Source organism: Pelodiscus sinensis, chromosome 5, assembly GCF_052426305.1.
Source record: "Pelodiscus sinensis isolate ZL-2025 chromosome 5, ASM5242630v1, whole genome shotgun sequence".
Taxonomy (NCBI): domain Eukaryota; kingdom Metazoa; phylum Chordata; order Testudines; family Trionychidae; genus Pelodiscus; species Pelodiscus sinensis.
This window is the reverse complement of record NC_143056.1, coordinates 61,872,503-61,887,078: the sequence shown is the minus strand read 5'-3', so window position 1 is coordinate 61,887,078 and position 14,576 is coordinate 61,872,503. Positions and strand designations below refer to the sequence as shown.

The window sequence follows — 14,576 nt, the reverse complement described above, 5'->3', positions numbered from 1 at the left end:
CACCTGATTCATCACCCATTGAAGTCAAGAAGAGCCTTTCTGTTGATTTTTACAAGCTTTGAATCAGGCCCTATAACTCCAATATTTGTGAATAAGTGAAAGTGTTGCCAAAATTGGTGACTAACTCCCGAGAGGCTCAAAGCAGTTGAAACACAGCAGACTGCAAATGGCTCTCAACAGCCTGCAGAGCTTTACTGAGCAAAGTGCAGCCCTGCAGGGCACTGTGCATTCAAGCCAGAAATGACAAGGGGATCGTGGGCGAGCCATGTGAGTGTGTATTGTCCTGAGTGTGCTGTTCAGCCAGAGACGGAGAGGCAGAAACCTCTGGGAAGTGGCAGGATCTCCCACGGGGCGCACACTAACTCTGAGTAAAGGGTCTCTCCAGACATTTAAGATTAGAAACAAGAGATTAGTGAAGTAACCAATACTATTATGCCAGCACAAAGATTTAAAGAAAACACATGAACATTAAATCAAGTGGCTAGAATGAGGATACTGTGAATTCGTTTGCTGGGAGAGAAATATTTCTGGAAAATTCAGTCAACTTTCTGTGACATTCATGTTTGACTTTTTTCCCCCCAAACTAGTCATACATCTAAGTTGTAGATCTGTTTCCTGGATTTTTCGTTAAGAAAAGCATTGCTCCCCCAAACCCAGATAATCTGTGCTATGCTTACTTGCCTCTCTTGTGCTCTGTACCCTCCTCACAGTACATTTAATTCTAATGTTAAATTGTCTAGATGTGCTGTATCTGCTGCAACTCCAATAAATGCTTTTAAGCACTCACCCTAACCGGTTCACTTTATTTAAACATTGGTTTCTCGTTGACTGTCAGGTTTCCTTGGGTTTCTGCTCACAGCCACTTTTCATAATCCCTCTCCCAGAGCCTCTCACCACCACTTCTGACCTTTCTAATTCTCTATAAGTATTAAAGAGCCTAGGTTACAATTTCCCAAATCTGCTCCATCTGGAGACAGTGAGAAATCTGGGCTCCTTGTCTACTCAGGGTGGGATTCTCTGTGTGCACAGCTAGTAGCTGTCACTTAAAAAATTAAGCAAAGTTGCTGCAAGGACAGACCTGCAGAGCTCTGGGATATCGAATGGAAAGTCTGCTCCTGTTCACATTGCCTTTAGTGAGAATAGGATCAGCATGGCTAGAACACTGGCACCAGGAGTTCAAGCTTTCATACTGTCAGTCCTCTCCAGTGTGTCCCACTCTTAGACTGAAGGGACCATCGCTAATGGTGGGAGATTAATTCCTTCTCCACCATGCCCATTCAACCCCTGGCCTCTCTGCTGAGTGCCATTTCTAATGGTGTGATCAGTGTAACAGGAATGGAACTGAGCCTATCATGGCATTTGCATAGGCTCCTGAATGTGGAGGTTAGGTTCATAACTCATTTATTCCTACAATGAGCCATGCTACCCACAAATTGGCCTTTTTCATAAGATGCTGCCCACCGTGCCAGGCAGCTCTCATGTGTGCATCACTCAGGGCAGGGGACCCCAGTTCTCCAGCTCATTAATTAACCGCACAGCTGAGTGTGCCAGATGCGTTTGTTGGAATTAAGGGTGGCAAAAGGTACTTCTAATAGCATCGCTAGAGTGAGGTTAATCCCCAGCAGAGCACAGGTGTTCCAGGGCAATATTGGTACTTGAGAGAACGTTGACAACACCAGCATGACATCAGACTCAAGTCCTATCCCATGGATAGCAAAGCTGAGTTCTTTTTCTAGGGCTTGCTCATGTCTATTCCAATCGGGTGTGTCACTCTGTATGCAGTGTCACCTGAAGGATTTTTTCCGTAGCAGTACCTGTTGGGTCAGCACAGGTACCCCCTGAAGTCATGCCTCCATGGCGACTTAGATAGGACTCTGCTGACCCGCTGCCACAGCCTGTGATGGCCAGAACACTCATTTCACTTGCTTCAGCCAGCCTTCTCCCTAGTTGTCTTCAGACTGTCTTTCTGCATATAGTTAAATCAGTTAGTAGTTGTAGTTAGTTAGTCATTATGTAGTTAGATTCCTGTAGAGAATTGTTCTGGGATTACCCCCTTTCTCCCCCCCACTTCCCTAATCCCCTCCTCCTGGTACCAAGGCATGTCTCAGTCCCAGGAGTATAAATCCTGTGCAGCTTGTAACAAACCTATGCCCAGGAGTGACCCCCATACTTCCTGCTTCAAGTGCCTGAGGGAATCACATCAGAAGGACCGTTCCAAAATTCGTAGGGGATTTCTCCCCAGGACTCAAAAAGAAAGAGACCGGTGGGCAAATATTCTTCTAAGAGGGCCATCCTATGTCCCCACTCAGAGTTAAGTTCGGTGGAACCATCTCCTAGCACCTAACGTGTGCAGTGCTCCAGCACCGACACTGGAAACTTCGGAGCTGAGAAAGGACTTGATAGAGAGGCTTGGTAGTAAGAGGGGTCTACACATTGCAGCATGTGGTACCATTCCCAGTCCGTGGTGCCCAGTGGTGAAAATGAACAAAAGTTTTTGTTGGTGCGGGAGGGAGAGGGCACTTCATCTGAGAACATAAAAACGTAAGTTATATATGGACAAACATTATGTTCTTATGTTTTTGTCACTATAGGAGGGGAGAGAGCACATCACCTGTGGGGGCTGACATGACTCCCCATGTGACTCTGTCCTGCCCTCAGTCCAGGACCCCCATGTTCTTCCTCTTCCCTTCCCTCATTGCCTGGTGGAGCAGAAGACCTCAGGGCAGTATGGCAGCTGGAGGGAAAAGGAGCTGGGGGGGAGGAATGGAGCAGAACCCTAGCCCCTGCATGGAGCTGCAGCATCTGTGTACAAGGCTGGAGGCAGAGTTCTACTCCTTTCCCCACTAGGAGGGGCAGCTGAAAAAGGAGAAGAACTCCCAGCCTCTCCATGGGGCTCAGTCTCTGTCTCTAGGGCTGGGAGGGTCAGGGCTGGCAGTTTTGCTCCTTTCCCACCTGTCCTTCCCAGCAGGGAAAGGAGCAGAACTCCTAGCCACACCCCACAGTCCTGTACATAGACACAGCAGCTCCGTAGAAGAGCAGGAAGCATACAGCCATGCCAGAGAGCCTGAGGGGAGATGTGAGGGGGCAGTTGGCTCCTCCTATTGTACTGGCTAAAAATAGCTTGATAGTACGGCATGCCAGAGTGTACCGCCCTACTTGTGGTACGGCCGGTGCCAGAAGAAGCAGCCAGGCAGAGGATGCTCGCTCACACTGAAGCTGGGACAGAAGAACTCAGATGCAGCCAAATCTGCATTGGGCCACGTAAGTGTGGCACCACCTAGCCTGGTGCCATTGACTCCTGCCCCAACAAGGGGTCAGCTGAGTCTGGTTCATCAGAACTCCCCTCCCCAGGAGAGCTGCAACATGGCTTTGGAGCTGCCCTCCACAACAGAGACCTGGGAAGGAGGGAGGAAAGAGAGCCATGGCACCACCTTTCCCACCCAGGTGAGACAGGGCACCAAGCTCAACGGCAATGACACCCCCAAGACCTCTAGCACCAGTGGACACTGCTCCCTATGATCCTCCCAGAGTGAGTCCTCCTAATCAGAATTTAGGGGGGGGGTGTCTTTTGTGTCCAGGCAGCACTGGCACAGATTTGAGTGCGGATGCTCAAGGTCAGAGACAGCAATTCCCCCCAATGTTGTAGCCCACGCAGTGGTAGGTTCCAACCCAATGGCCATTCTGGACTTCCTGGTCATTTCATCAAAGCTAGGGATTCTATTCCAGGTCTGTGTTGGACCAGTTGCCTCATGCTGTCCTGATCACCACACTGGAAGACCTGACACTGTGCAAGCCTCTTGGTGCCAAGGCCAGGAGCAACAGCTTTTCCTGGATAGAACCTCATTTTCATCATCATTGGTTGAGGCAGTGGCTGGTACCTCCTGAAGGGAGAGGTCTAGAACCTGGGCCTCCAAGTGGAGGAGGTCTCTAAGTCATCCGACCCCATGATGGACATTCTGACCTCTTTAGGGACTTTCCTGAGTTGCTTTGCCTTGCCATTCACTAACCTCATACAGGACAACACTAAAATGTTGTGGCAGCCCCTCCTCTGGCAGATCTCCCCTGTCTTCAATGGCAAAAAGGACAGAAAGGAAGTATTTTGTCTTCTCTAAAGGATTTGAACACTTTTATTCACTCCTACCACCAACCTTCTTATTGGTGGTGGTGGCAAATGAACGAGAATGTCAAGGACACCGAGGTTCATCACCTTAAGCCTGAGATGCAAAGAAACTGGACCAGGAGGAAAGTTTATTCTACTGAGAGGCTCCAGCTTTGGATTTCCACCCCCTATGCAGTCCTTAGAGATATAACTTCAATTCCTATGGGGCGATGTCAAAATTCACTGAGCTTCTGCTAGAAGACTCAAGGGCAGAGTTTTTCACTTTGGTGGAGGAGAGCAAGCTTATCATACAAGGTCTGAGATGATTCCCTACCACCATGGCATGGAATTGCCCGAAGCTCCTTGGCCACATGACTGCCCGCACTTACATAGCACAGCATGCCAGACGGCAGCCCTGACCCCTTCAGGTGTAGCTAGCTTAAATGTATCAACCAAACCAAGACATTCTAAACAAGGCAGGCACTCTTTGCTGATTCTCAAGTCTCTCCTAGGATGGCTCAACCCGCAATCTGTGTGTGGGGGAATTCCCTTCTCTAGACCACAGCTGTTCCTTCACTGGTCAGCAATGGGTTGGAGAGCGCATCGGGGATCTTAGGATTCAATACTTCTGGTCCCCAGCGTGGAGTTCTCACTTCATATCTGGAAGCTGAGAACAGACCTTCCAAGCTCACTCGGAGGGAAGATGTCAGTCATGGCAGACAATACAATAGCAACGCTTTATATAAACAGATGGGAGACTGCACACCTCTTCCCTGTGCCAGGCAGTCCTCAACTTGTGGGACTTCTGTGTCACCTACTCAATACACTTATCTTATCTCTCCAGAGTTCTAAATGCGTTGGAAAACCATCTCAGCAGGTCCTTTCACAACTATGAGTGGCCCATCTGCCTGCACATCATGAACACCATCCTCCGACAGTGGGGAATTCCCAAGATAGACCTATTCATGACGAGACACAACAGAAACTGTCCACAGTTCTGCTCCTTCCTGGATCACAGCCTCGCTTGATCAAGGATGCCTTCCTTTTTCCCTGGAAGGACAACTTCCTTTATGCATTTCCAGGTATTCCACTCATCCACAAGATATTCATCAAGGTCCAGAGGCACAAAGCCTTGAAAATAATTATAACTCTAGCCTGGCTCCATCAGCACTGCTACACATCTCTTCTGAAGCTGTCAGTGGAAACTCCAATCACTCTACTTGTAACTCAGGACCACAGCCATTTTCAGGATCTCACCCTTGAACTTCTCCATGTCACAGCTTGGAAGGTCCATGGCTACACCTAATGAAGCTTGCTTGCTCGGATACAGCTAGGGAAGTCCTCCTTAGCAGTAAGAAGCTGTCTTCTAGAGCCACACATCTAGACAAATGGAAGAGATTCACAATTTGGTCATTTCAGAAACACATGTCTTCTAAGCACTCAATAATACCTTTTATTTTGGACTACTCTACTCACCTGAAGCATAAATAATCATAAATATAAAATATTTTCATAAATAAAAGTCTGCCTTTCACCCAGGCATGGTGGCCATTTGGTCTTTGCCAACTCACTAATTGGTCGCTTTCTTAAAGTACCTGACAGGCTATACCTTCAAATATGACAACTGATCCTAGCCTGCCATAGCAGGGTTTAACCTAGTGCTGGGGGAGGCAAGCCCCAAGCTCTTCCCTGCTCCCCATGCTCCCCCACAGGAGTCAAGCCCCCCATAGGGGAAGCTTACGCCCTGAGCACATGTGGCCCCAGCCCCACCCCCCTCCAAGATAGGTGGCCAGCAGCCCCCGCCTTCCCCAGACTCCAGGTCTCCTGGACTATGGGCAACCTGTGGTCTCAGCCTTCCCCTCCCCTCCTGAGCACAAATGGTCGATGGCCTCAGCCTCCAAGCAGAGGGAGGACAGGTAGCTCCCCCCATCCTCCCCAGCCCTGATGCACAGGGAGGGCTGGCAGCACAGGGTGAAGCCTAGGCAGCCCCAGGAGACTAGGGGAGCCAAGTTAAATCGGGAGGGGGGAGACAACCTGAGGGTGGAGTGTGGGCGGGATTAGCTAGGCAGTTTGGGAAGGCATTGCCTTCCCCTGCCTCTTATACCTGCTGCCCATGACTGCTGTCCCCACTTTTGAACCACCTGCAACATCTCTCATGAAAGACAGCAGTCCAGGCAGCCCCTGGGCCAGTCACACCAGTTGTAGCTTGGGTAGTCTCCCCTGCCACTCCAAGCAGCAGCAGTTTGGCTGTGGGAGGGGCCTGGGAGTTGAGGGGGCTGGTAGGCGTGAGGGCTCTGGGTGGCGTTTATCTTGGGGGGCTCCCCAGAAGCTGTGACATCCCTCCTCTCCCCTCCCCTCCCCAAACCTGAAGTCCCCTCTTGCGTCCCAAACCCCTCTTCCACGAGCCCACCCCAGAGCACTCACACCGTCCTGCACCTCAACCCGTTGCTTCAACCCACAGCCCTCTCTGCTCCAAATCCCTCTGCCTGACCCCCCAGCCTGGAGCCCTTCTTTCACCCCAAACTCCTCCTCACCAGCCCCACTTCAGAGCCCACATGCCCTGCCGTAGCCCTCACTCCCTCTTGCACTCAGCTATCTGCCTCAGCCCAGAGCCTCCATTTAGAGCCAAACCCACATTTACAGGCCTTGGACCTACCCCCGCCACACACTGTCCATGTGCAGAATGACTTTTGTTATGGGATACATCGCCTCCATATTGGTGAACATACTGAAAGTCATTCCGCACATGGACATAAAAAATTAGAGGGAACATTGGTCCTCTAGGCTGGCTTAGACTTTCTGGGGCTTGGAGCCAAAGCCTCAGGTGGTGGGGCTCATGTTACCGGCCCTTTGTCCTGAGGTGACAGGGCTTGGGTAGGATTAAGCTTTAGACCCTCCTCCTGAAGTCGTGCCGTGTCTTTTGTTATCAGAAGAGCATGGCAGTGCGCTGACGTTCGAGAACCACTGCACTGTTTAAGTGATGGAATGCTAAGTGAATATTATGCTTGCTCTGCTGTTTCCAGGGGAAGCGAATTGTCAGTGAGAAACGGAGTTCAGATGACTTTCTGAGCCAAGGTGGGGACCTAGATCTGAGTGAGGAAGAAGTGGACCACCTGGTAGCTTTCCACAAAGGGAGACGGATGCAGATTGCCATCACCATGGACAACAAGGAAAAAGTGAGTGCATTCCAAGTATCTGTGTCCTAAGGACCAGTGTGCTATCAGTGGGCTAGTGGATAGTGGAGAAAGAGTCTGTCTCTGAAAGCATTCTGGCACCAGGGCATTCGGAGAGAGTGTTTTTAGCAGTGTGGGAGTTACCACAGCTAAAGCTGTCTGACAGTGCTAGCTTAGAAGGAGACAAGGCCATAGGCCCCTATCCACTTCCCCTTTTCTGTGATCCTAGTGCTAGCTATCTCCAGACTTGCTCACTTTGGACCTCAGCAGATTTATGCTTCCCATAAGAATCATTTATGATGCTTCTTTGGGTGGAACAAGGAGAGGAGCCGGCATTGCCATGTTCTACCAAAACATCCTGTTATCAAGGCTAATACAAAAATATTTCCCAAGGATAACAGAAACATGCTGACCCCTTTTAAATAATACGATTAGAATGACAGTATGTTATAGAAATGTTTTAATCGAATCAACATGTACAGGGTGGTGGGGGATAACTAGCCATGTCAGCGGGCAATACTAACTTGTTTGCATTGGGTATAATGATGTATTTCCAAGGGAGTATCTCTGTCCAGCCTAGGGAGGGATGGAAAGTCCCGCCTGTCACTGAACTGGTCCATTCTTATGGGCATACACAGGGCTGACGAAGTGGGGGAGAGGACAATTGCCCTCAGGCCTTGCCATTTAAAAGGGCCCCGGGCTCCGGGCCACTACTGCAGCAGCGGCTGGAGCCCTAGAAACTTTAAATTGCTGATGAAGCCCCAAGCAGCGCTGGGGTCTGGCTGGAGCACTACACCTCTTCTGCCGAAGGACCTGCCCCTTCTGGTGGCCCAGAGCTGAGCCCCCCTTTACTGCCCAGAGCTCGCTAAAGTCTGTTGCCAGCCCTGAGCGTACACGTGTTTGTGGTTTGGCAGAATCTGTGGGATGGTATCAACCTTCATGTACTGTATTGCCAACACCAAGAGTGTGTCTAGACTACAGGGTTTTGTCTACAAAAGTGGACTTGTCAACAAAATTATACTTGCATCTACACTACCACCGTGTTCTGTCGGCAGAACGTGGCAGTTGTGTCGACAGCGGTAAACCTTGCTTTATGAGGAATAATGCCTTTTTTCGACAGAGTTCTGTCGAATAAAGGCGCTATTGCATGTAATCTGTGCTTTTTCAAAAGAGAGCATCTACACTCTTTCAAAAAAGTGGCTTGCTTTTTCAACACAACTGGTTGTAGTCTAGATGCTCTTTTTTGACAGAGTCTCTGTCAAAAAAGGTGTGCAGGCCAGACGTAGTCCCAGAGTTCAGAACTCATGAATCAGGCTTTTGCCTCCCAAAAAAAGAATGGTTTCTTGAAATCACAGATAAAAATACTCGTGGGGATCTTTTCTTTTTGGCATCTGTTGTTTGAGATCTTTGGCTGAACTTGGAGCATGCTTTCTAGCTTTTCTCCACAAACCATGAGATGTAAATTCTTCTTTTAAAACAAGAAGAAAGAAAGAAGGCCAAGATTCTCTTCTAATACCATGCAACAACAAACAAGCATAAATAAGACCCATCACAGTTGACAGTGGTGCAAGAGGCATCAGATAGTGAAGTTCCCAGATCTGGCTTAATTCTAATAACATGGCTGGGGCTTTCCAGGAAAAAAGCCCCCAGTTCTCAGGAGGCTTGTGCTCAAATCAGGAGAGTTGGTATTACTGATATCTAGTCAGTTTCACAAAATGAGTTAATATTTGTACAGCTTACCCCTGTGGACTGGATGGATCTGCACACACCTCCCTCAGGCCAGAGGGGTGTGCTGGCAGCAGCATCGAGCTAGCAGGCAGAAGCCCCTCTAGCCCCATTCTCTGCCCATGGTGCCTGCAGGGGCTCCTGGTGACTTTTAAATCACCCTGGGGCAGCAGGTGGAGCTGGAGGATGCACTGGGATGGAGGGGGAGAATGATGCACAGAAACCCCAGGGGCCTGCCAGAGAGAGCTGTCATTGGCCCACTAGACTAGAGGGTTGTGAGGACTGGCACTGGCCCTAAGTTAAACTGAATTTGAGATCCCTGCTTTACATTGAGTGTCACAAAGAAGCAGATAAGTCAGCAGATTGAGCTACCATTGAATGCCCAGCAGCGCAGGGGATTTACATGATAGCTAGTGTAATAGCTATGCCACACAGCCCCTGCCTTAGGGGAACTGTCACAGCATGTTTGGGGAAGAGGGAGTGTGATCTGTGCACCAGTTCACTGTGGCTATTGGCTGCTCAAACAGCCCTTTGGAGTCAGAGGAAAGCAGTTAAAGCAGCTTTGAGGCTTATGCCACGGGAATTGATAAAAGCCATCTTTCCTCTCTCCCCATTGCCTGCATGAAATGTACCTCCTGCAGAGCTAACCATTAGAGCCTTAAAGTTTGAGAAAAGGGAGCTGCATTTACCAAGCCCTGTCTCGTCTCCATTCCGTGCCCTGCCTGCAAGCCATGCTTCACCATAGTTAAAGCTAAACAGAGGAAATTTCAAAAATAGAAACATTTTCTGGGCATGCTCAGTAGGGGTCACTACTGCTTTATAAAGGGAGCCTGCCAATCAAATTCTCCTCCTCCAAAATGAAAATAGTATGTCACAACTCGGTTTTTAGGCAGACTCTGTAGAAACTCCAAAACAGCCCCAAAAGCTTGGCTTTTCCTCCCCTCAGATAACTTTCTGATCACACTATGCTACCACACGTTACCATACCCTGTTCCCAATTAACTCAGCTAACTGCATATACCAGGGAGAGGAGTCGATATTTCCCTGTTGCTGCCTCCTGTTCCCCATTTGCAAATGGCCAGTGTACTTATTGGGCTCTGTCAAAATTTAATTTGGATAAAACCCAATTAATGCTTCTCTGCAAACGCTGAGCCTGTGTAGTCACTGATCCTGTGTTGTCCTCCTGCAACATATGTATTCATGTTTCAATTTTGAAACTCAAGCAAGTGGTCTGGGTAGGGAAGGAGAGAGAACCTACACCTTGGGGGACATGTACGTATTAGGGGTGATACTGAGCTATGACAAAGTGGATGTCATTATCCACTCTAAGAAGACTTTCACATAGAGGCAGCAGGTTTGCAAAAATGGAGGTGGTACCCAGAATGCCCAGAGCCCGCACCCCCCCACACACACACATTCAAACTCTCCTCCCCCCATGCCACCTGCCTAAGGCTCTGAGAAGAAGCTGGGGTGGGGGAAGAGTATGGGCTCTGGGAGGGAGTTTGGGTGCAGGAGAGGTGAGAGGTGGAGCTTTTGGGGCTTCATTGCAGGTGGGGGTCTGGGGTGCGGCTCTGGGAGGAGTTTGGGGATTGGCACATGGGAGACATGCAGGATGCAAGCTCTGAAAGGAAATGTAGGTGCAGGTGAGGGTTGGGGTGCAGGCTCTGGGAGGAAATGTGGGTACTAGCTCTGGCCTGAGGCAGAGGGTGGGGGCCCTGGGTGCAGGCTCTAGTAAGGAGCTTGGGATCTGGAGTAGGAAGAGGGAATGTGGAGTAGGACAGGGTCGACAGAGAGGGTGCAGGCTCAGGAGGAAGTGGAATGCACAAGGGAGTGAGGGATGCCACATTTACCTGGGGGCACCCCCCCCCCCATGGCAGTGGCTCCTGGGGAGGTGGGGGTCTCCAGGTGCTGCTGCTCCCAGCATCCTCTAACCCCTCTGCTGTCCCATGCTCTCCCCTGGCCCCCTGCCGCCCTGCACACTCCCCCTGCATGTCCTCTTGCCCTGCCTGCCACCTCAGGTGATTTAAAACCTCCTGAAGGGTGCCCCACTGGCAACACAATGAGGTTAGAGGGATTTCCGGAAGGTCACTTACCCCAGCTGCTGGCATATGCATCCCTGTGGCCAGAAGGAAGGGCCGGGAGAGGTTTCCATTCTGTGTGCTGCTCCATGGGCCCATATAACTCACTGCCTATGAGTTCACAAAATCATCTGGTCAATTCACAGCTTGGCTGCAGGAAAAACTAAGCTGGGGCTTAATATAAAAGAGTCTAAATATTGCACCAGAAGAAACAAGTACCTCACAAAGCTGCACTTACAGGTCTGAAAGGCAACAAAAAGGAAGAATTTAGAATTTTATATGATTTCAGCGTCTCCTTTTTGGTGGGTTAGTGCAGCCAGGCAAATGGCACTGGCATGAGCTCACTTGAACAACAGAGTCACCTCTATTTATTACTGGCAGAGAGTACAGAGGCAGCTCCCTTCCTGCTGTTGGTACAAAGAGCTCCACTCTCTCTCCCCATGCAGAGAGTTCTCAGAGCTACTTCCTGAGACAGGCCTCCTGACCCTGTACAAAGAGCCATGCTGATTAGGAGATGTCTAAGGATGCGCTAAGAGACACCCAGTCAGCAAGCAAAAGCTCAGAGGAAGCAGAGTGGAACTGAGAAAACAAAGGCTCTAACAGAGACCACTGGATACTAGACTCCCAAGCCTAATGCTCATTTTAATTAAGTAGGCTTTTAAAAAGGTTTTTGCAGATTGACCAGTTGTTAAATCAGCTGTAACATAAAAACGGTGATTGAGCTGGCAATGAAACCCTAATTTCTAACAGTTATTAGGTGTACCTTATTCTACGTTCCAATCCGCCTCAAGAGATTCTCCCACAATACCACAGTTCGCCCACCTGTTGAGAAATACAACGTTCTCTCCATTACATTGTTAACTATTTATATGCAATTTGTAACATGGTAGCACCTGGAGGCCAAGGCCCATTGTGCTGGAGACTCTACTGGCCTATCAGGAGATGGTTCCTGTTTCAGAGAGCTTAGAAGCTAGGGCTATTTCTGTACTGCAGCATGGTGTATGACTTGCAGCGTGCACCAAAGTCATGTGCTGTAACTGCCCCCTATGGATATCACTAGCATGAACCCAAAGATACCTGGTAGGGATGTAAGCGACTAGTTGACTAGTCAATTACCCAATAAGCATATGCTTATCGGGTAATCAAGTAGTGACTTGACTAGTTGCTTCTCCCCACCTTGCTGCCTCTGTCAGAGAAAGGCAGCAAGGGGAAGGAGCAGGAGCCAGTGCTGGTGGGAGCTGGCTTAAAAGCTGGTTTGTCTCAGCACCGTTTCTGCGGGGGAGGACAGCGGAGGCTCAGGCGCAGTGGAGGAACTGGGCGTGAGCCAGGAATCAGCTGTCTCAACTCACACCCAGTTCCAGATACTGCACCTGTGCTTTTTAAATGTATTAAGAGCTGCCAGGTGACTCTTAACACATTTAAAAAGCAGAGGCACAGCATCTGGAACTGGATGTGATCCAGGAATCAGCTGATTCCCGGCTTGCGCCCAGTCTTCCCAGCTGCACCTCTGCCTTTTAAATGTATTTCGAGCTTAGTGGCTCTTAATACATTTAAAATGCAGAGCTACAGCAGGGTTAGCTCCCAGGGTTAGGAGCTAAACCCGCTGCGGCTTTGCAGTTCCCCCCTCGCCAACTAATCGAGTAGTTGATGGAAATTACATCGACTACTCAATTAGCTGATTAAATGCAATTTAACATCCCTTGTACCTCATTTGCGTTAATGTAGACAAAGCCCCCTTCAAGCAGGGCTATGTTAGCGTGAATTTAGCACCTATTAGTTCACACCAGCAGTGACCCCACAGCAGTTACAACCCAGCACTCTTTTGTGTACAGCAATATCAGCCCTGTAGTAGTCCGAACTGTAGGACTATGCAGACATGCCCTAAGTAAGAGATGAGAGCCAATGGGTAACTATGGCAAATGCACAGAGGAGATGCACACTGCATTTAAAAACCTGCAGCTAGCCTGTGCCAGTTGTTCAGGCCTGGGCTGCCAGGCTGGTTAATTGCAGTATAGGCTTGGGTTGGGCTGGAACCTGTGTTCTGGGACCCTTTCTGTTGATAGACGTCTACACTGCAATTCAACCCCCCACAACTCAAGACCCATGAGCCCGAGTCAGTGGCACAGGCCAGCCACAAAGTGTCTTAACTGCGGAGTAGACACACCCACAGGGAACACAGGATGCTACTGAGACAACTGCATGATAAACAATATTCACAGCCACAAGCAGCCTACAACCAGTGAGCCATGGGTCTTGGCCACAACATCGTTAAAGTCTATACTGGGACTTCCCCAAGCCCAATCTATGGGGTATATATAGGTTCTCCACTATGCTGCGGATGTTAAACTTGTGGTAACCAATCAGAATCAGCTAGAGATGCAGTGCAGAAGGAGCCTAAAATGACAGCCATCCCTTGTCCCCCTTCTGTTTGACTTGCATGTGTTGCACCTAGAAACATTTTCTGAAATGGTTTGGCCATCCTACATTGTCACTTCAGTCGTTTCCTATATAGAACTGGGAGGGAGCATTAACAGCAATGTATCCATTTACTAGTGCTGCCAGGACTCGGAAAAGCCAAAGACAGATACATTTATCTCTCCCATTCTACTTCCAAGTAATCTCCCTTCTGGAGACACTAATTAACAGCATTGACATGCATCTGACGAAGAGGGTCTTTGCCCACAAAAGCTTATGCTCCTACACTTCAGTTACTCTATAAGGTGCCACAGGACTCCTCACCGCTTTTAATTAACAGTAAGAACATATGACTAGATTCATTAATATTTTTGGTTTGACTGTCTTTGAGTAGTTCAGAGCAGTGAATTTTTAGCACATTAACCCATATTACAGATGGGAAAACTGAAGCACAAAGAGGTTCAGTGACTTGTCCAAAGTCACAGAGGAACTCTGTGGGATAATCAGGATTCAATGAGTAGGGTTCTAGTCTGGGACTCAGGAGATTTGCCTTCGGTTCCCTGATGCCCCATAGATTTCCGAGGTGATTCCTGGCGAGTTATGTACATGCTGTGTCCTAGTCTCTGTCAGTGAGCTGGGGATAATAGCACTTTCCTCCCTCCCAAGAGCATTGTGATAATAAATACACCACAGACTGTGAGGTGCTCAGATCCTATAGTAATGGGGCTGGTGTAACCATCTCAGGCTATGTCTACACTACAGAGTTTTTTTCCGAAAAACGACCATTTTTATGAACAAACTTGAATTACGTCCACACTGCAATCGTGTTCTTTTGAAAGAAAATCAAAAGAACAGAGGGGTTTTCTGACATTGGTTAACCTCTTTCTACGAGGAAGAAGCCTTTTTTCAAAAGAGCTCTTTCGGAAAAAGGTGTGTGTGGATGGGGAAGAGGGACTTCTTTCACAAGAAGAGGAAAGAGGAAAAAGCACAGTTGCCCTGGTGGCCACTCCATCCATAGTAATCACAGCTTAAATGTCAGATAGCGTCCATTCAGTGTGGACGCTCTCTCTTGAAAAAGTAGATCGC

The 14,576-nt window shown here is 48.9% G+C and overlaps 1 protein-coding gene across 2 annotated transcripts in view; it reads left to right on the top strand.

Moving 5' to 3' along the window:
• CCDC9B (coiled-coil domain containing 9B) overlaps positions 1–14,576 on the top strand; it is a 112,246-nt gene that overhangs the window by 31,649 nt on the left and 66,021 nt on the right. For both annotated transcript variants that reach the window (XM_014576325.3, XM_075927087.2), the window contains exon 5: positions 7,123–7,275. In XM_014576325.3, the coding sequence (XP_014431811.3) occupies positions 7,123–7,275 (153 nt within the window). The remainder of the gene's footprint in view (positions 1–7,122; positions 7,276–14,576) is intronic.